The sequence below is a fragment of the Leptonotus elevatus genome, chromosome 1 (genome assembly GCF_054856555.1).
Source record: "Leptonotus elevatus isolate MCC_2025b chromosome 1, RoL_Lele_1.0, whole genome shotgun sequence".
NCBI classification, from domain to species: domain Eukaryota; kingdom Metazoa; phylum Chordata; class Actinopteri; order Syngnathiformes; family Syngnathidae; genus Leptonotus; species Leptonotus elevatus.
In genome coordinates this window covers 53,127,897-53,148,763 of record NC_141239.1, presented here as the reverse complement: position 1 = coordinate 53,148,763, position 20,867 = coordinate 53,127,897, and the positions used below count along the sequence as shown (strand labels likewise).

General features: G+C 38.3%; 1 protein-coding gene across 3 annotated transcripts in view; it reads right to left on the bottom strand.

Annotated features, from left to right (window-relative positions):
• tanc2a (tetratricopeptide repeat, ankyrin repeat and coiled-coil containing 2a) overlaps positions 1-20,867 on the bottom strand; it is a 65,033-nt gene that overhangs the window by 19,447 nt on the left and 24,719 nt on the right. Inside the window, exons 2-5 of one of the 3 annotated variants that reach the window (XM_086069632.1) lie at positions 18,348-18,425; positions 17,352-17,459; positions 2,541-2,680; positions 2,031-2,190 (exon numbers count right to left, since the gene is read on the bottom strand). In XM_086069632.1, coding sequence (XP_085925758.1) covers positions 2,031-2,190; positions 2,541-2,680; positions 17,352-17,459; positions 18,348-18,405 — 466 coding nt within the window. In that variant the 5' untranslated portion in view covers positions 18,406-18,425. Of the gene's footprint in view, positions 1-499; positions 592-2,030; positions 2,191-2,540; positions 2,681-9,531; positions 10,473-17,351; positions 17,460-18,347; positions 18,426-20,867 lie in introns of those variants that run through there. The other 2 variants (XM_086069622.1, XM_086069641.1) reach the window with 2 other exon arrangements.

Genomic DNA, 20,867 nt, shown 5'->3' with positions numbered 1-20,867 from the left:
AGCTCCATAGTCCGTACCAGTGAGTTCCAGACCACTTAAAACACAGTATATAGGCCTTTCGTAATGCCCATAGTTCGATTTTGGCTTCTCTCAATCATTAAAAACGTAATGATCGAAGAAAAACGATTAATGTGCAGAACGCTGCGGCGCGTTTACAAGTTCCCTACGTTGTAAAAGGACCCTGAATGCACCATTTAGCTTGTAGCTAGCCCGGAGTTAATAAATGTGATTCTCCGATCCTTCAGCGTCCTTTAAGCTTTTTTTGACACTCTAGTTGGAGTTAACTGTGAAACTAAACACACGATAAGGAGAATTACATATCGTGTGTATTTAAATACCAAACATGCTTCGTTTTTAACACATTGCGCGCCTAGCGTTAATGCTAATGCAAATGATTGGAGGATCCATTCAAATGCTAACATGAAGTTAGCATCAACTTCGGGAGTAATAGTCCTTCAAATAACGAATATTCATACATAAATGCCGTGGAAACACATACCCACGGGAAAGATAACACTACTCAAACGCACAAATTCTTCCCAATTTGTGAAAACGAATTATTTTAATATAATTCAATCGCCACTTTCTTCTGTTCTCATTGTAAGCGTGTACACTATGGATGCACGGCACCACACTGCCCCTAAGAGGCCCAAAACGCGCAGGAACACCCAGTACAGTATTTGTTTTGCAATTACTGCTTTAGTACACTGAAAAAATGGGGATTGATATTTACTTGAAAAAATCTAGTAGTTTGTTCACATCAGAAATTCTAGTTAAACTCCTTGTAAAATGTACTTAGAATTTCTGAGTGCATAAATCTTTACTAAGCTTTTTCAAGTAAATATCACTCCCCATTTTTTTCAGTGTATACAGTATTTTTATTTTCCTTTTTTTATTTGAACTTTTTTTAGTTTAAAGATTCACAGAATTTTATTTTCCTCAAAATTCAAGGATAAATATAATATACATACATATACTAGAAAAATATCAAATTCTTTTTTTTGTTCATACCAATACACATTTACACATGACATAGTACAAAATACAATCCCTGAGGTCCCAGACTTGTGAAAATAACACAAGATAAATTAAATATAACAGTAATGTAATGCTTAAGTTTGAAAATGAAGAATAAAAATGCAAGATGCTTTAATTCCATATATTTATAAGGTTATGTTATACTTGACAAAAAGAATAGCATTCAAGAATAAAGTGTTCAATGTGAAGGGATGAATGGGCGTAAGGCTATGATCATAGTTTTGAGTAGTTGAGTTTTAGTAGTTGAGTTTAGTAGTAGTAGTAGTAATTAAAAATAATCATGATCATTATTTTTCCCATAATCGTCCAGACCTACTTGCATATGGTATGGAAGTCCTGTGCTCACGAGAGAAGCGCACATACGTCATTCAAGTCGTCCACTGTAAACGTGATGCTAACCCGATGCTAGCCGACCCGAACGCGTGTGTACAACCATAGCTCTTGAGTTACGAAAATGAAATGAAAACTCCCATGCTGTCATGGCTCAAAGCTTAAAAAAAGACCATGGTCAGACTCAGAGGTGGATTCACAGGCTGACACAACACGGACGTAAAAAATAACCTGGACTGCTCATGCCGAAGCGAGAAGTGAAGCCGGTGGCGACCATTGTGCATTGCCACTCGCTTAGAGCACACCTACAGTAAGTTGAATACATTGATTTTTCCGCTGCATACCTTTTACCGTATTTTCTTCCTTTGCAGAGAAAATGCCACAGTGTGTGGCATACGGTTGTACCAATAAGTGCGGGAAAAGCTCTAAATGAAGATGTTATCAGTAAGAATGTGAATATAAATTTTCTCTCATAAGGTATTTTTTTAGAGTGCTACTCAAAGATTGGTCTGCATCGTGTTGTCAGAACCATCAACAATTAAATGTATGACCTGAAGGTCTGCAAGGGTTTAATATGGTATAAGAAACAATGAGCCAAGAACATGAAGTGTTTTATGGATAAATAGAAGAGCTTTAAAATGGATCTACAGGCTCATCCATACCTATAATCCCACTATCTCTGCTCTCCAGTGTCGACGTGGGGGAGGTGACAGATGCATGGATGGACGCTTTGTTGTTGTTACCCTCCACTCCAGCAGGGGGCGGTAGTGTAGATGAGGGGGAGGTGTTGCTGCTGTCCAGGCTGGAGGAAGGTGAGATCCTCTGTGGGAGAGAGATTAACAAAATAACATTTTCTTAGCATCATTTTTGTAGAGAATTTAATGGTGTCATGTAATTGAACATTTTTGACAAACTAATGTGCATTTTCTGATGTGCTTTTTCTTTTTGTATTGTAGCTCAGGGTCAAAACATCATTCTTGTAGCTATTCATTTCTATCCATTCATTCATTTTCTATACTACTTCAAGCTAAGGGTCGTGGGAAAGTGCAAGTCACAGAGGGAGACATCCACACTCACATTCGCACCATCACCAAGTGGGAAGTAAAGTCAGTGACTCTGCTCATATCAACTTTGGGAAACATTTTGCTGACATACTGGGAGTGTATGATTACCTGTCCATCGACTTGGGCATGGTGAGGTGACCCAGGTTCTTCATTAATGATCTTTTCTCCCAATAAAAAGCCCAGTCTGGTCATCAGCGCATCAGATGCCTCATCTACTGAGGGAGGCGGTCCGAACTCCTCCTCTTCACCTTGCACATCCCGAAAGAGGATGAGAATTTTTTATTTATTTACAGTACACAACATTTTTTAAATTAAATTTTGTCTCTTTAGGTAAGTAATATAAATTTCAGCCAGGTTTTTTTTTCTTCATTTAATTTCATTTTTTATGAAAACCTAGGAATTTTTTTTATTGTAAATTTATAACAGCTAAATAATTAATTACGATTAAAAATTGTAATCGTCTGACGCCCCTTTTTTAAATTAAGGGCGTCAGGCGATTACAATTTTTAATTGTAATTATTCGCGACTTCACTAGTTAACTAACGATTAATCACAAATTGTATATCTGTTATAAAATTACAATAAAAAAGTCTAGGTTTTCATACTCTTGTTAGCAAAAGTGGGAAAAAAATTTAAACTAATAGAAATAGTTCAAATGAATTTTTGACGTCTATAGCCGTTAATGGCAGTGAATGAGTTAAAAGAAAATCACTTAAATAAGTTGTTCCACATGATAAAGCTAGCATTATGGGTAAAAAGAAGGATCTTTCTAGTGCTGGAAAGTATTGCATAGTACAAGCCAGTTCTCTGAAAACACTGGATATTTCAAGAAAGTCATTGTACTGTTAAATAATGCGACTGTGAGAGCATGCAGGACGTATAAAGGAAAGTTTCTATTAGGCAGAAATTGAACCAAAAAATGTACCAGTTCATTTGTTGGCAGTCTTCAGAGTAGTGAGTCAAAAACAACAATCCTTTCGTTAGTACAGCCAAGCCTGAAGCCTTGGGCTGTTTTCACTTCAACTTGACTTGGAGAACTCCTCCAGTATACTAGATCAGTTTTTCTCAAGACGCCATCTTCTACACATTCACATGAACAAGTTTAGCCCAAGATTCGTCTCACTATTTTAGCTGTTCCTGGTCAGGAATCTTTTTCTCCTGTACGCAGAACCATCCATCTGTTTTCACTGCAATATCACCACTTTCCAACCGCATGCTCAGAAAATTAAAGGGACTGTGAACATGACACCAATTAAACTGCGTATGAAAGAAATTGGCAATGAGGTTAAGGGAGGCCACGCCCACTTGGAAGAGAACTATTTTGTAGTAAATATATAGTATAGTAGTAGCAGTGCGTACTATAAATACAGTGCTATATATACAGTGCCTTCAAATGTGTCTTGATACTATGAAAATTGCACAGTAACCTTTACAAGTAAACTGCAGATGTATGGTCAAGTGTGAATTGTGTGCTTATGTCTTCACTGACTGACAGGTCCTCAGTCCAGGATGGGCCCGAACACTCCTCCTGAGTAAACCGCAATGCGTGTTTTAGGAAATGGATGTTTGTCTATCAACAAAGTACATCAATATTTCTGACTTCTTCAGTTGCTTGACTGCCACTCTGCATTGTTTGGGCCTCTTGTCTATAAACATATTGACATGCTACGATTTTCAGCCAAGAATTGGCTCGCTTAAGTTTCTTTCTTTTGTTACAGCTGGCTGGGCCATTTTATTGAGGAAACGTTTCGCTTGGAGCCTTTTTTTTCTCTTTGTTCGAAGTACACATTATATTTTTTAAATAGCCAAGTATGAATACACAGTAATCTCAGGGCAACACATCAACACTTGATAATAAAAGTAGCAAACAGTTATCATAATGATTACAGACTATTCTCTATCAGCGAGAAAAAAGCCCAATTTGATTCAATCCCCCGTCAAGTATACAAGGTGGAACATGTTCTTGGGGCCTTTTAAAGGCAAGAGCCAGAACTGTATAGATTTGAAGACAAGTTGAACTTTTTTTTAACCACCAATGAGTTCTTCTTGTAGTCATTTGACCACAATTAATTTTGTCCCTGAGCTTTCTGTCCATGTTGCATTGTTTCATTTGTACATTTCAAACTCATACAATGAAATAAAATTTGTATCAGCCGAACCACACAACAGCTTTGTCGCTAAATGAAAACATTTATGCCACTTGGTATGATCCCACACCACAAGCAAACACGCACGCACGCACAAGTAGGAATGTGATTGGGTGTGTGTGTGCGCGCGCGCATGTGTAAACCACAGCATGAAAAATCATAGCGTCGCTTGACAGTCTATAATTACAGCTATAAATTGACGACTGGTGGACAAAATAATAGAAACGTATTGTGCGTGTGACCACAAAGTCATGTGTGGTCAGTCAATGACAGAGTAAGTTGCAGGGCAAAAATAAAATGGAAAGACACAAGCACAGTCTTTCCATTTCAATCTCCTGAGTTCCTACAACTTCCTTTTCTTCTTTCCTCAGCTTACTTCTATCCTTTTGCCTTTTTACGGAGCATTTTATTGATCTGTAATTTCATCAAGGCTGTTGCATTTTGTTGTTTTTGTAACGGGTGATAAAAATGGGAGAAAGGATGAAGAATGAAGCTAGGAGCTAATCGTACCAGCGTACCACTTCATAAGATCTGACTTGCTTTCAAATAGTTGAACAGTATCTGAACTTCGTGCCCCACACTTTTCCAAAGCTGGGATTTGTAAAGCCTATCTAAAAATATACTGAAGGTTAACTTTCTAAAATCATGAAAGCAGTACCCAAAACCGCTACGTAAACTGGAGTCCAAAACAACACTGTAGTTAGTGAAAGAATGTGCACCATTTTCAACATGACATCTTCTTACTGATCTTTGTGAACTTTTTTTTTTACAAACCTCAGACAACTTACTTTACTTCCATACAAAAAGAACCAACCAATGGTTAAATATCCTGAAAATTATTTAATTTCTAAAATTGTGCAATGCCGCCATATGATTGCGATTGTGTGTCATTACAATTCTACCAAAGCTCTATTTTGGCTCTGGAGCTACAAAACTGCTAAGAGTTTGTTCCTCCTTCTGGTCACTGAGTTGGTAGAGGTTGGTGTCTGTAGATCTCATTTTGCTTCATCTATCCTTCCTCTGATCTCCTAACAACTTCATGATTCTGTTGGGATTCAGATGGATCTGGTGATGGTGAAGGGTCTTGGATTTGTAACTGGCTTCAAAGATGTGAATTAAAGAGCACAAAAAGTAGTGATGATGATGAGATGTTGACTCTGAAAGGTTCCCCTGCCTCTGTGCAGCTTTAGACCGCCTGTCACGCTAGATTTGCGCTGAGCATAAATGAATATAGATGAACGATGAAAACATCTTGTCCAAATAAAATGTCAAATATGCATTGCTTTTATTTTGATGTCCATGCTTGTCAACAGTGCAAACAAACAAAATCAGCGTCAAAATCAGCGACTTGTTTTCAACGCCACAACTGTGGTCATCATGCTGGCACCAATCTTCAGGTAATAATCTGAGATCCCAAGAATGGCTAATAGTAGTTTGTTCTCATAATGTCAAAACACGTTCAAAATATAGGGGTAAACATATGGACACTGTAGACATTTTTTTATGTTAACTTAATAGTGATTTGTCATAATAAGTGTAGATCATGTGTCATGCTAATGTAGCTGAATAAATATTTTTGTTTCTTGCTTTTATTTCCCAAGTAGAACAACATAATTATACCATGGCTACTCAATGGCAGCTTATTAAAACAATACAATTCACTGTTTTATAAAAATACATTAAATTCATATTTAACACAACTGAGTTTTATGGCCCGGCCATGAATTTTTTTTTGCCCACAACCAACTTGCAGTATGAGACCCTGTGATCAATGATCTTATTTAACACAGTTTTCTAGGGCAGCCCTCCGGTGTCCACTCTTTTTTTGCACCACAGACCACTTTTGCATAAGGACAGACCATCGAAGCCCCTGCACAGTGACACGGAGATAACCGTCTCACTTGCGGCTCTGGTGCGACACGTTTGGCCACCGTCTCACCACACAAAGTTGTTAATACAAATGATAAATTATGCCTTGGCAGCATGGTGGGTGAGTGATTAGCATGTCTGTCTCACAGTTTGAGTCTTGGCTCTGGTCTTCCTGTGTGGAGTGTTCAACAGGGATGTGATTTGACCAAAGTGAAATTATCTGAAAATTTAGCCGGGGGTCTGGGGGCCGCGGGCACTCAGCTAGGTCCAGAGCTCATGGGTTTTCCGTGTTTTTAAGTACTTTCAATGCACTCAGATGACAAAGAAATAGACAAAACAACAGCATAAATTTTCAATGTATATTGAACTATCCCATATAAAATTGCAGTTTTAGTCAACTCAAAATCAGTCACATTCAAAAACATTGGACTGCCTTTGCTTTTAAAAACTATCACTGAGAATATCATCATATATATTTACCATGCAATAAATCATTTAATCAATCATTCTTAATTTAATACATAATGCATAACAAAAACATAAAATACCTCATGCAGCAAGCTCTGGTAAAAACACAATCATGCATTCGGATTGACTAAGATCATCTCTGTAGCTGCATACATCAAGATAGTCAACATATTGAAACCTGAAAAGTGCAAACATGCAGCATTCATTTGAGTTTGTGTCAATGATTAACCATGTTAAATATTTATGGCCATTTTTATTACGTTATAATATTTTCAAAAATTTGATTTCGATTAATTTGAAAAGTTTACCACCGACCTCAAAATTCACGACTCTATCAGCAACTGGTACAGGTTGTTGGGGTGGATCACGTCTCTCTATTACCGCTTCCGATTGTGATGTCAATAAGGGATGGAGGCCGTAAAGTTTTGGAGTTTTCGTTTGGGCACCGAAACTTCCAGCGATGGAATAATTTGTTGTTCTTGACTGGAGTTCTTTCACGTGTTTTTTGCTCTTTGCGTGACTTTCAAGAGCTTTGAAACCTCTCCCACCATAGTCAATGGTATCATGGCACCAAATGCAAAGCGCTTTCCCGGCACGATCGATCTTCCGAATAAAGTCACTGAACAAATTTGTCACAGTCTTCTTTCCAACATTTGTAGATATATCCTTCTCTAACCAGTCCCATCGAAACTTGTTTTTTACGATCTTGTCAATTTCCTTAACTCGCGGAGCATCTTTGCGTTCGATCACGGACATCTTTCTTTAAACACCCGGCAAAAACGTCTGAGAAATGAACAATGGCATACTCCTATGCCTTTATAACAAGCGCGTTTATTGGTCAACAAACAATGGCATACGCCTATGCCTTTATAACAAGCGCGTTTATTGGTCAACACGGAGACTTCAGCCAATCGCAAGATCAGTTTCATTTCAGTTACGGAAACACTAAAATGGAATGCTGTCGAGAGACGAAATCTGATTTTTTACCACTTAAAAAATTGTAACATTTTATTTTTGGAGATAAAAAAAGCGGAATTCCGCGAATTAGCGGAAAAATCACATCCCTGGTTCAAGTTCTCCATGTGCTTCAGTGTTTTTATTATTTTTTAAATATACATTTCCTCCCACATCCCCAAAACATGAATGTTTGCTTAGTTGAATAATCTAAAGAGTCCATAGGTGTGAACAGTTGTTTGTCTTTATGGTCTCTGGCATTGGCTTCTAGTGACCATCCCATGGAGTAAGTCAGTTAGGAGAGGCTCCAGGCTAACTGCGACCCTAATGAGTACAAGCACTGTAGAAAATGGATGGGTGGGTGGAAGACGGAAGTTATGAAGTTAAGAGTGTTTTTACATTTTCAAATCTTCAAATGCAGTTAATGAATGATTTTTGTTTATTGGAAAAGATTGACACTTGAACGTAATCATTTATTTTCCCAAATTTGAACAAACGGGGTCAACTAGAATCCCATATTTATGTTAGGTTATAAAATATGTACAGTATGTCTTACTATTAATTCCATGAATATAATTACTAAAATAGCACATTTTATGGATTGGATTAGGAATCTCTTTGTCTCTTGTAGTGGTGTTCTGATCAAAATGCCGCCAATCGTGATCGGTCGACTTCCATGCAAAGGCACATCATCGGCATATGTAAATGCCTTTCATTGCTGATCACAAAAAAACGATCACCCGTATCTCGTACTACGCAGCCTGCAGACAACTAGAGACCAGCCTATATGCAGTGTAGTGTACCCTTCCTCTTTCCTTAACACGGCACGTTACAGATCAAACCAGTAACTGAAATATTAATAATAATAATAAATATTTGTGCACTTTCTGCATTGTCAATTTGAAATAATGCTCTGTTTTTTGTATAATAAAGGGATGGACATTTGGATACAAAAATCTGATATTTAGAATTTGATTTGTCAATTAAATGGAAAAAAAATAACTGACAGCTTAATTGATTATTGATTAAGTAGAAGTCAATGCTAAACATTTTTAAATAATATGTTTTATGTGGCCTCACTAGTCTAAACATGACATTCTGATTAATATTACATTTGTGGAATGAGTTATGAAGCAAATTTCCAGCTGTTTTTATCCATCTCAGGGGGTGGCCATTTTGCCACTTGCTGTCAACTGAAGGTGACATCACAGTTGCTCAGGGCTCAGGCAACAACCAGAGATCAACTGTTTTCTGAAGCTGCGCTGTGATTGGTTGTTACCTGAGACCTGAGCAACATTGATGTCATCTTCAGTTGGCAGCAAGTGGCAAAATGGCCGCCTCCTTAGATGGATTTGAAAAATGCTGCTTAACTCATATTCCACTAACACAATATTAACCAGAATACCATATATAGACTAGTGGGGACATATTATTGTCCCCAAAAAATTGGGGGGTTGACTTCCTCTTTAACGTAATCGTTACTGAGCAGTGCTAAAATTGACAACTGTGCAGCTAATCCATGTGATCATTGATGTAAAAATAAACTACGGCATCTTTCATATTGAACGGGGGAAAAAAACAATTTTAATCGTCATTAGTGCAAGCATATTGCATTTGTTGAAACATTAGATATTTGGACAAAAAATAGACCTCACTCTCACCTTCTTCGGGTCTCCTCTCTCTCCTGCTTCTCCTTTCTCCATTGATAGGCTGATCGACCCAAACCCGACACTGATCCGAGTTTTCTTCATGAGTCAGACAGCAGCACACGTAAAACAGCAAGCTTTGCAGAAGGGAGGAGGCATGGCTGAAGGTGCCAACTGCCCCGCAACGGCAGTTCTCCGCAAATCTCCACGGGTGATGCGCGGATGCCCGCTCATGCCGACACCACATAGTCCTCCAACGGGCGCATGCTTTCAAAATCGCCGCCGTGCAGTCCATAACTAGCCACGAGCCAGGTTGTAATTGGTTCAGAGTGTTTCCATGTGGAGGGCGGCGTCAATACATCAAAGGGATGTCGACTGGTTGCCCAAGAAAAGCGCTTGCCGCTGGTGTGATGAACAACGAAAAAGGTACTTCAAGGCGTCGTCATTTGTTGCCTTTCAGCTGCGACCATTTCACAATTGGTCACCAAAACGAATCATCAGCACCGCTGAGTTTCCGAGCTCCACCTTCTCCAGAGAACACAAAGGAGAAAGGAGATGCATTTGGTGGGAATAAGAAGATAAGAGAGTGAGTCTGTCCAGGAATAGAAAAGCACTCAAGATACTCAAGCTTGAACTCCACAGAGGCACAATAAAAACAATCCGTAAGCAGGAGTACAACACGAACACAGAGTTAATGGTCAGTTAATCGAGTGTCCACGCACGCACTCATGAATAGAGAGCTTTTAACAGTTGGCTGCAACTCACTTCAGAACAGACCAGGGGGGATGTCCAACTCCTTTTAGTCTCAAAGTTTTCATTCACAGGGAGATAGATCCCTTTGTCAAAAACAAAACAACACGGACGGCTTAAGTTTGGATGAAGATCTTCTTCTGCCAGTAAACAAGTCATGTCTTCAAAAAAAAATTCTTTGCCACAGCAGAGCCTCCATATCTGGTCTGAAAGACGATCTCTCTCGTCTGACTGCAGCGCAAATCACAACTCCCCTCCTCCAACCAAAACACACACACACGCACATGAAGGAGAAAGAGGGACGGCTAGCACGAGCAGCTCAACGCAGGGCAATTTTGTTCACAGAAAACTTGTCTTTTTTAGAAGGCTAATAAATGGGTGATTTTTTAAAGTTTTTTTTTTTTAGCAAAGATTTAGAGAACATCCAACCGCAGCTCCCCTTTATTCCAGGAATAACTTCTCTACACATTGCACCGCTACAAAAACGGATCATACCCTCCTTAAAAAATAAAGGCAGATTTATAGTAATTTTCTGGAAAAATAATAAAGGACAATTATTTTACAGGTATGAAGTACTTGTTGACTATGTTTTACAGAACCTTCAAATAATAATACATAAAGTAAAAGCAGTAAAGCACAGTTTCTAACTTGTAAAACAGATTGTAATACGATTTTCCAGATGTTTCAGGATAATATTACTGCCTACCCAAAAATGCGGGTCACAGAACCTATAGTCAATCGTAATAGCTTCAAAATGCAAGCCTAGTTTCTTCAATATGATTGAATGACAAAAATACCCATGCCAACTGAATGTCTGCCCAACAACCACACTGACTGTGATCCAATTAGATTGTATTGACATCAGTGTTTCATTTATGTGTCTCCAGAGACTGAAGTGATTTCTGTAACTCCCACATAAAGGCTTTAACACATTTAGAAAACAATACAAGACATCCTCCATCCTATTTTGTGGTCTATCTACGTCTACATTTAATCAATATTCGGGTTAAGGTCAGAATTACGGTTTCTGAAACAATCGAGGTAACACGTTTACACGCATGGCAGAAAAAGCTACTCCTGTTTACATGCTCATTTGTGCTCGATTGGAATAACCCGTTCGGACCGCGACGCGCGGACAACGCAATTACGGAAATAACGTAATTTCCACTTTTAACTTACTATACGTTCAATAAAAGACATTTATGTCACTCACCACGTTAAATAAAGTAGTTGGTTTCCTCCTCGCTCCAGAAATGTAGTTATTTGCAGGGAGCGTCATGTTTGTTGACACCGGCTTGAGTATTTCCGGGGGGTACACACCAGAAGCACAGACTTATATACTTGTATTTACTGTATGTGTATATGAGCACAAACTGTATTTTTCGCTGTAGAGACATAAAATAACGTTGACACCGCAGCGGAGAAATCAATGCATTCAAGGGAGGCTCCTTTAGCAAGTAGGACGGAGCTGCGCATACAAGTTGTGACTACATAGACCAAGATTCCTCGCGAATCAAATAAGCAATGAAGAAGAAAAGAAGACGAAGAAGAAAATAGCGAGCATACACAGAGCAAAAAACATTGCCCCGATCGATCGAGGTATTCCGAATGTGTTTATATGAGCAAGAATTCCAGTTATGAAAGGAGTAACCCAGGGGTCTTAATCGGGTTTTAAAAAAAGAGCATATTCGGGTTATTGCACCTGTTTACATGGCCTTACAAAACCCGAATATTGCCAATATTCCCGTTTTAAAGGGTTATTGCCTGCATGTAAACGTAGTCAGTAATGATCCACAAACTCTCAAAAAATAAATCTCAACTCTATAAAGAGAATACAGACATGTACATAATTCCTTAAAAGTGTGTAAAGACTTAAATCTATGTAGTACGCAGTTCTAGAGACACAGGCCTTATTTTCCGTGCCCAGTGCAAGTCTAGCGCAAAGCGCTATCAAACTTTGTGCATGGGTGGAGTTTCCTTTCTTTGGTGTTTTCAGAGCAGCAGAGGCGTACGGTCTACCTAGCAGAAGCATAAACGGACGCGCTGGAGTTGACGCAGAAGATCGACACATGTAAAGTACGTGTATATGGAACTGAAAAACTATACTTGCGGAAGATATCTACTCAACAAAAATATAAACACAATACTTTTGTTTTTGCTAAAAAAAATTATGAGATAAACTCAAAGATCTAGAGTTTCTTCCACATACACATTATCACCATTTCTCTCAAATATTGTTCACAAACCAGTCTAAATCTGTGATAGTGAGCACTGCTCCTTTGCCAAGATAATCCATCCCACCTCACAGGTGTGCCATCTCAAGATGCTTTGCTGGACACCCTACCCGCCCGCCTGATTGTCTTATCGATCTATCATAGACAATCCGGTGAACTCAATCAGATCAGCAGAGCAACTTTTCCCAACATGATTTGTGTTTCCGCACAAAAACTTCTGCAAACAGCATCCCGGAAGTCAAGCGCGAACCTATTGGCAATCCGGAGAGCTGAACAATAAGATCGCTCCAGGACCCTTGCCTCATTAACGTTTGCATTCGGACCACTTTCACGCTCAAGTTTCCTGTATATAAAATGATTATCTGTGTGGACCATTGCCTCATTTATGTCCGCTTTCGGACTTCTTTCACGTCCGCTTTTCCTATATAAACTGATGATCTGTGCGCAAATAAACAGTTTGCTCATTCTGTCTCTTTACATGCTTTCAAGGGGGACAACAGAAATCAAATAATATTTACTGTTGAAATTCTCAGTATTTGGACAAATTCTTAATATTTCTTTAAGTATCGAAACGATTAACCAAAGTTGCCAACCTGAAACAACACAATGACTTTGTGTCATTGCATCTAACGTTTATTTTTGTCCTTTTTTGAAAGATCACAAAAAGGTGGATTCTCATGCACTACACAAACACTGGATTTCTGGGTTTTATCACTACTTCATGCATGCTTTTCTTTAAGATTTTGGATTGGTTGACCCTCTGTAAAAGAATGCAGGCTAACAGCAGCTTTTAAGGTTCACAGATTACCCAACCCGAGAACTGACAGCAACACAATGCACTAGTGTGTGTTAAGTGTCCATTTGCTTTTCAGAGGTTTCAGCAAAAATCACTTTCAATTTCACACTCCAAATCAATTCTGTTGCTATGTGAAAGGTTCGGTGAGTTGAATAACGAATGATTAGAGGTATGAACACTAGAAATGAATAGAAGTGCTTTTCTGCTGTCCCTGTTTTAACAAAGCCTGATCCTGCACGTTGGAATGTTTAGTGGAAGTGTGTCAAATCAACCATACGGAGGAGGAAGGGGAGCAGAAGCAGGAGAGGATGACAAGGGGTGGCTTACATTTCTGTGTTTTATCTCTCACTGAGGAAAATGAGGGGTCAAAGCTCAAACCACCCCCTTTTGCCAGACAAAATACTAAAGGCACACAGATGGATGTGAGTCAAGACAGACACAGATAGGAAAGGGGAGGGTGCTCTGGAAAGTTCAACCTCATCTAAAGGCAGCTGTGCTTGCGCTAGCATTTGAGTTTTTATGGCAAAAACACCTTTTATTTAGTCTGACATCAAATATCAGATGCTATTTCGTTAACATTAGGTGGCATCTAATACTATACATGACTCAAATGATACACTTATCAAAGTTTATGCCAAATGTTCATTACACTGAAAAAACTGAAATCTTTTTTTTTTTTTAAGAGCTCAGGATTGTTCATTCTGTAATTTTACCGATTTGACATGTCATTTACAAAAAAATTAAATCTTAAAGGTCCTATAGTATGAAATGCACTTTAGTGGGGTTTTCTATCAATAATATGCATCCCCGGCCTGTCTACAATCCAACCAGGTATGAAAAAAGTCAGTCCGCGACTTCTTTAGCTTTCTCCTCTTTTCCAAAACGTGTGCTTCAAACGGGCAGATTAAACTTCCGTGACTTAGTGACGTCAAAAAGACACGGAAGTGCACTCGACCCAGCCCCCTCGGGTTAGTGGCACCACCTCTGGTAAAGGTTTGTCACGCCCACTGAAATTTGAGAAGCTGGCTGCGCCTTTCGTTTTCTCTCCCTGCTCGCAAATGCTCCGTGGAAAAGGGAAATATTGATCAGGAAAAAGTGGTTGCTTCCTTCATCCCAAGTCTTTGAGAAGACAGTGGATTAATTTTAATTTTGAAGGACGTGTACCGACATCATTTCTCAAAGGACTGTTTTGTTAGTGAAAGCCTGTTCAGAGCCAGATTTGCAACACGTTTAAACATAATGGATCGGTCACAACAGTGTGACACGACTGCAAACGGGAATGGTGTAAGTTTAACATTTTTGATTTAGCCTTCCTTCCTAGCCTTTCTAATAAGAGATGTGCACCTTCTAACATATTACTGGTGTACTTTTAGTGCCTAAAGTGGGAGCTACATTTGTCGTGTGGAGGTTGTTTGGTTACAAGAGGTCAGAGATGATAAAGCAGACGGTGGTTGGACGCAGTTGCGTATTGTTTTGTCAAGATACAATCCGCGGTGGTTAATTTGCCGTGACTGGCAACTCGCCACCTAGTTGTATTTGGTGATGCTAACCAGCCGCTAAGTGGCCTAAATGTGCACATTTGTGTTATTCATAACCGCTTGTAAATGTCTACAAGCATTCACGGCAAATCGGAGACATTCACGGCAAAATAACGTTTGCGGGAGATTTGCTTTTACGCTAAAATAACCATTGTCTAAACAATCATAAACTAACGCTACAACATAGTCTCTATAGTAACGTTATGCTACTTTTTCTTATGGTAAAACGTTATGCCACTTTTCCGCATATTAAAATAGTTCTCAAATGTGTAAAAGACATGTCTGTATTTTTCTTTTCTTCTGCTCCCTTGGCCATTCGTTTCCATTCACAACATTAGCACATGGCTACCACGAAATCACTGCCACTTCGAGGGAGAAGGGTATGGCCTAGGCGTGGTCTGGTGCAGTGACACACCCCTAAAACAGTTTTTTGGCTGATTTAGGGACAGATAAAATATTAGATTCTAAGTAAATTTTGACGAATGCATGTCACGGACATGTCTTTTACACATTTGAGAATTATTTTAGTATGTTGAAAAGTTTAATAATATGAGACCTTTAAGTAAGATATAATTTCTTAAATTTAACCTAAATTTGCTTATTTTGCTCTGACAAGTTATTTTTTTTTACTTAAAATAAGATTGTCAGACAAGATCATTCTGCTTATTTTAATAAACTTATAACTTAAGTATCTTATTTGAGCAGTCCTTGAGTGTTAACAGCCCGTCTTACGTACTGTGATACTTAAAACAAACATTTTCCACATTTTAACATGACGAAACAACATCAAAGGCCTTGAACTTGGGTTTCAGAAGTTGAATTTTATTATTTTAAGATTTTGCAGAATCTAGTAATATACTATATATAAAAATAAAAGTGTGAAAACAATAAACCAAAATTGCAATACAGCATTTTATTGTAAACATTTTCTTGTAAAAAATGTTCGTTCGTTATATATTTACTAAGCTAATTTTTCCTCTTTCCAGGAAATCTAGTAGCAGCTCAGTGGTCTAGTGTCTAACCTCAAACTTTGAGGTTGTAGGTTCAATCCCGTGATTATATGTATAAAAAAAAAAAAGAATGCTTCCCTTGAATTGATGCTTAGAATAGGTGTTTTCAGCTTATTCTAAGCAACAATAAAATCCATTTACTCTTTAATATGAGTCTTTTGGGCTTATTTTAAGATTTAACTAATTGTTTTTGTATCTTAGAATTTGTGTTTTAAGCTTTTTTAAAGATTTAATTTACTTGAAATTAGGCCATTTAAGTGTTTATGGCTTCTTTTAAGATTGAATTGACGGTTTTGTTGCCTAGAATAAGTGTATTAAGCTTATTTTAAGATTAACATAGATCTACACTTTTTTTCCAAGAAATCTAAGTTAGTAAAATTATATTACTGCACTGGCAGATAATTTCACTTGTTTCTAGTAAATTTACACTAAAAACAAGTGTATTTGATCTAATATTAAGGAGACGGTTTTTTTGCAGTGTAGTTTGTTCAGGCAAAAATTATCACTCGTAACACTAGTCAGAATCAAGGACCTTAGAACTAAAAAGACTAATTAACTAATTGCAGTTGTCTAATCCACTAACTAGGTTGTACTAGTATGATAGAAAGCAGCTGAAACTGCCAGACTGATTGCAAAAGAAGAGGTGGGAAAGTGCTTCAATTGAGCTCAGGTAAGCTTTCGCCACCCACAGTCAATTGTACCCTTCTCAAGTTGAGACAAATGATAATTACGCAACTATTCAAACACATTCATTTGGCTACTACTGTACTATATCACATGGGTGGGATGAGAAGACACACATGGGAAACAGGACGGCTGTTGATTTGAAATACATTTGATCATGTTTACAGAGAGTTGCTAACCAACCATAAATGGTATTTTGCTTGCATTGCATTTACTGCTGTCCTTGTTCACCTCCTGATGACTCAGCATCAGGAGCAGCTGAAGGTTCAGTGTCTTGCTCAAGGTCACGTCGACATGCTCACAAGGGCTGCGGATCGAACCAACCACAACTTTCGGCTTGTGAGACAAACACTTTTCCATCTGAGCTTTGCTGCCCACGTAAGTAAGGTGAATCTATCAAAATTCTGAAAATGTCATTCGTGTTTGCTGACAATTAGATTATTTTTTATTTTTTTTACTTGCTTCCTGTATCATATATTTTCCAGTCGACTAAAGGAACTAAAGGATGTTTTTCTCATGTCCATCCTTAGGGGCATCACAATGGTAGGCTTTGTTAATCTGCCTTGCTCTGACCGTCTAAAAACACGTTGGATGAATGCAAGAATTTAAATTGTAAGTGTCAATGTGAATGCGAACTGGTGATCCGTCAAGGGTGTACACCGCTTCTCACCCTTAATCATCCGGGGTAGGCTACAGCCCCCCTATGGCCATGAACATGATGGGCAATATAGAAAATGGATGGGCTGATACACAGCCCCTTCCTAGCATTAAGTCATGAATGCGTTTGGCTGCTTGACCTCTCTCGGGAAAAAGAAAGACTTACCAGTTGTTCTTTTGGCCTGACGAATGTTAAGTGGAGAGGAAGGGAGGGAACGAGTAAATCCTTCTGTCAGTCTCATCTCTGAGCTTGTGGACTCAATGCTGCTCCCACCTGGCAAAATAAAATCAACATTCAAATAGGGCATGTCACATATCCTCGGAATGGATAAATATTAGTGTTTAACATTGTTTCAATTATTAGGTTTTGAATGAAAGTTATTCTGCAAGATTTGTTAAAAAAATATATATATATATCTTGCACGTATATGGTATTATGATGAAACCAACCACAAAATTGTAACGCCAAACGTTAGGGTTTTGTATGTACCATGCTTCTAAATTTATGGTTCGGTTCAAGTTCCTCTATTTACTTATATTTTTCTTTATATGTGATTTTTAAAATTATTTGGTGAGTTTAAAAATGTGTCATCTATTTCCAATGTTTTTCACTGGGTGTCAATTATACGTGGATTTTCACTATTTGTTATGCAGTCCCTAACCCGCAAGGATCCACTGTATATGGCGACCATAATAATCATATTATATAATTGAGTGTTCCTGTATTTTGTTGTTATAAATTTTATACCTGCATAAGTCAAGGAAAAAGTGTGTCAGGTGTTCACAGGTGACATAAAATGATGGATGGCTATGATTGGCCAATCTTCTTCGCAGGGGTTTGACACCTTTGGGACACATTTAAAACTTTAAATCCCTAGAAAATTACTTCATTAGCATATATTAAAGCCATCACCCATTTTTAATTGATTGTTATTATATAATAATATAGCATAATATTATTTCCTGATATTACAATCTTTTGGATCGGGGAACCCCATAGTTCAGGCTGTCAATTATCTACACCCAATAAGGATTCATTGCTTGAAAAAAAAGAGTCACATGCTGTAATTTCAGCTGGTATCTTAACTGCATTTCTGTCAAGAGTGCGACACAATGTAAGATGTGTTTCACAAGATTCATAATGACACATGGTAACACTGACCACCATTGTTCTTGCGGCTTTTGCTTCCCAGCAACATCTTCAGGCTGTTTCGGAACATAATTGCTCACGATGGACTTCCTGTCAAGAGATGACCAACTATTTAGAAATATTCATGCATGACAAGATTGTTTAACATAAGCCAAATACATCTGACATATGAGTCACACAATGAATTGATGTAGCTCGATAGACATCGGCAAAATGTACAAGAGAACACGGCGATCCTGCCGATTACAATATGTGAAGCTTTTACTTTGGCACCCCATTGAAGCCAAGAAACCGCATCATAGGAAGTGCTGATGTATGACAGATAAAGGAAATGGGACGATGTATCGTGATGTACAATGATGCAGACACAAAAGTTTGTGCTTTGTTCCTTTGTCCTTGAAATCATCATCAATAGTGTTGAGGCCATCAATATGTAAATGCCACAATTATTTTAGAGCAAACAAATTGATTTGTTTTGTACTCTCGAGCTTAATTAAGTTGAACAAACTTTATTTTCATTGTGGGATAATACGCCATTTAATACTCCCAGCCATTTTCACTGAAGTCACCCCCTTTGCTCCCGGCTGTTTTACTGGATTTTGACAGATTTTGCAAGTCCCACAAAATATTGTGTTCCATTGCTATACAAAAAAAAAAACACATACCAAAAGAAAGATTAGAGTCTCTTCTTTCATCAGGAAAAAAAAGTATATTCCTATCTTTTTCCGTTTTGCAACAATTAGCATTAGAATATAGTCAAGTTTTATCATTATTCACATTCCTGTTAAAAACAATGGCAAAAAGAGTTTGCTGCAACATAGCCGTGGCTGATCTCTTATACTCTGCTGCCTCCTGCTGGCTGCTTTTTGAAATACCTACAATTGCTTTGAGCCACCTCCTCATGCTGCACCAAAGCCTTCTGTTTGCTCTTGCATAAAAAAAATAATTAAAAAAACCTTATAAATACGTTTTTGGGAGTGAAGTGCAAGGTATTAAAATCATATTTACACGTTTTTGGGTTTGAATGTGTTAATTATAAACTGTAAAAAGTGTTATTTGCTAATTTAATTTGACTATTTACTAATAGTAACTTAGTAAATTGAGTTAACAATTTGTTAGGCAAACCCTATTGAATAGGGTACTTAAATTTAGTACAAACATAATTTGTTTTGTACTCTACAAGCTTATTAAGTTGAACCAACGTAAATGTAATTATGAAAAATTACTCCATTTAGTCACTTGTTCTTTCTCTTCAATTCCACTCAAATCATTCACCTACTGTTGACCTTAAATCATAAACTGTAGAAGGTATCATGGTCAAGGACATGGTCACAAGGGCCTGGGATGAAACCCATAAACTCTGAATTGGGAGACAAGCACTCCACATGATAACGATGAATTAAATTGAACCAATGACTGCACATTGATATTTCAATAAAGTGGCCGTGATATAAAATACCTCAAACTGTACATCTGCCTCAAAAAGACTTAACAATTTGACAAGCATACTGGTCAGACTGATTTAATGCCTTTCTATATGTTGTATTCACTGACATCACGGGATCGCGAGCCCGCCCATCATGTTGTGGCAACTTTCCAGTGAAGTCAGCTTTGCTTCAATGGGGTATATGCCACGGAGGAGGCGGGACTTTTGACTTCCGGGTTTTCACACATCAGATTTGTTTCCGTTTCCGGTTTGCGATGTGTGGGCCGCTTCCCAGTACTTGCGCTTCCGCCTTTGTGCCCCTCGACTGCGTGTTCCCGTCGATAGGTGCGAAACTGTGAGTGTGTAGTAGTGTGTCTGTCTCAGTGTCCGAAGCATTTCAGAGAGCTGAGACGCCCTGGGCGGGAGCGCGCGGTTAGGACGTGGCCAATAGTGGCCGGAAATTGCGCTGATGTGTAAAACCTGGATGTCGGAAGTTTGTGGCATCTACCCCATTAAGTTTACACCGAATGTTCTTTTGTTATTGACGAATGTCACCCCCAGCTTCCTCTAACGTTACTTGCGTAAGCAAGACGTATGCGGAATATTTAGCTCAACACTCTTTGCAGCGGTACACGTTGAAACGTTTGGTTAGTGAAATTGATTGGATTACAAACATTTGCCGATACTGCCCGCACCGGACTTGAAAACGTATGCTCTAAGGTAGGATGGCTCTCAAAACACAGACATTCTTGCGTCTTCTGTACTGTCGGATTTTATTGGTTGCTATGTGCATTTATCATTTGTGACTTTGAGGTGAAGAATCTCTGGTTATTTTTATTTCATGTTCCTGTGTTGCAGCGTTTAATTAATTTATTTTATCTGTCAAACTCGCCCGTCAAAGTTAGTAAGCGGGGCTGATTCACTCAAATCTTGTCTAATCGACTGCTTCGGCCTGAAGAGGTTAGAAACATGGCAGCTAAGGTGATGGATTTATTTGCTGATATAGAGTGATCGAGGCTTGTTATTGTGCAAAACCAACATCAAAATGAAAGCGATATTTCTACTATTTCGTAAAAGTACAGTTTTGACTTGTAGGTGTTTCCATT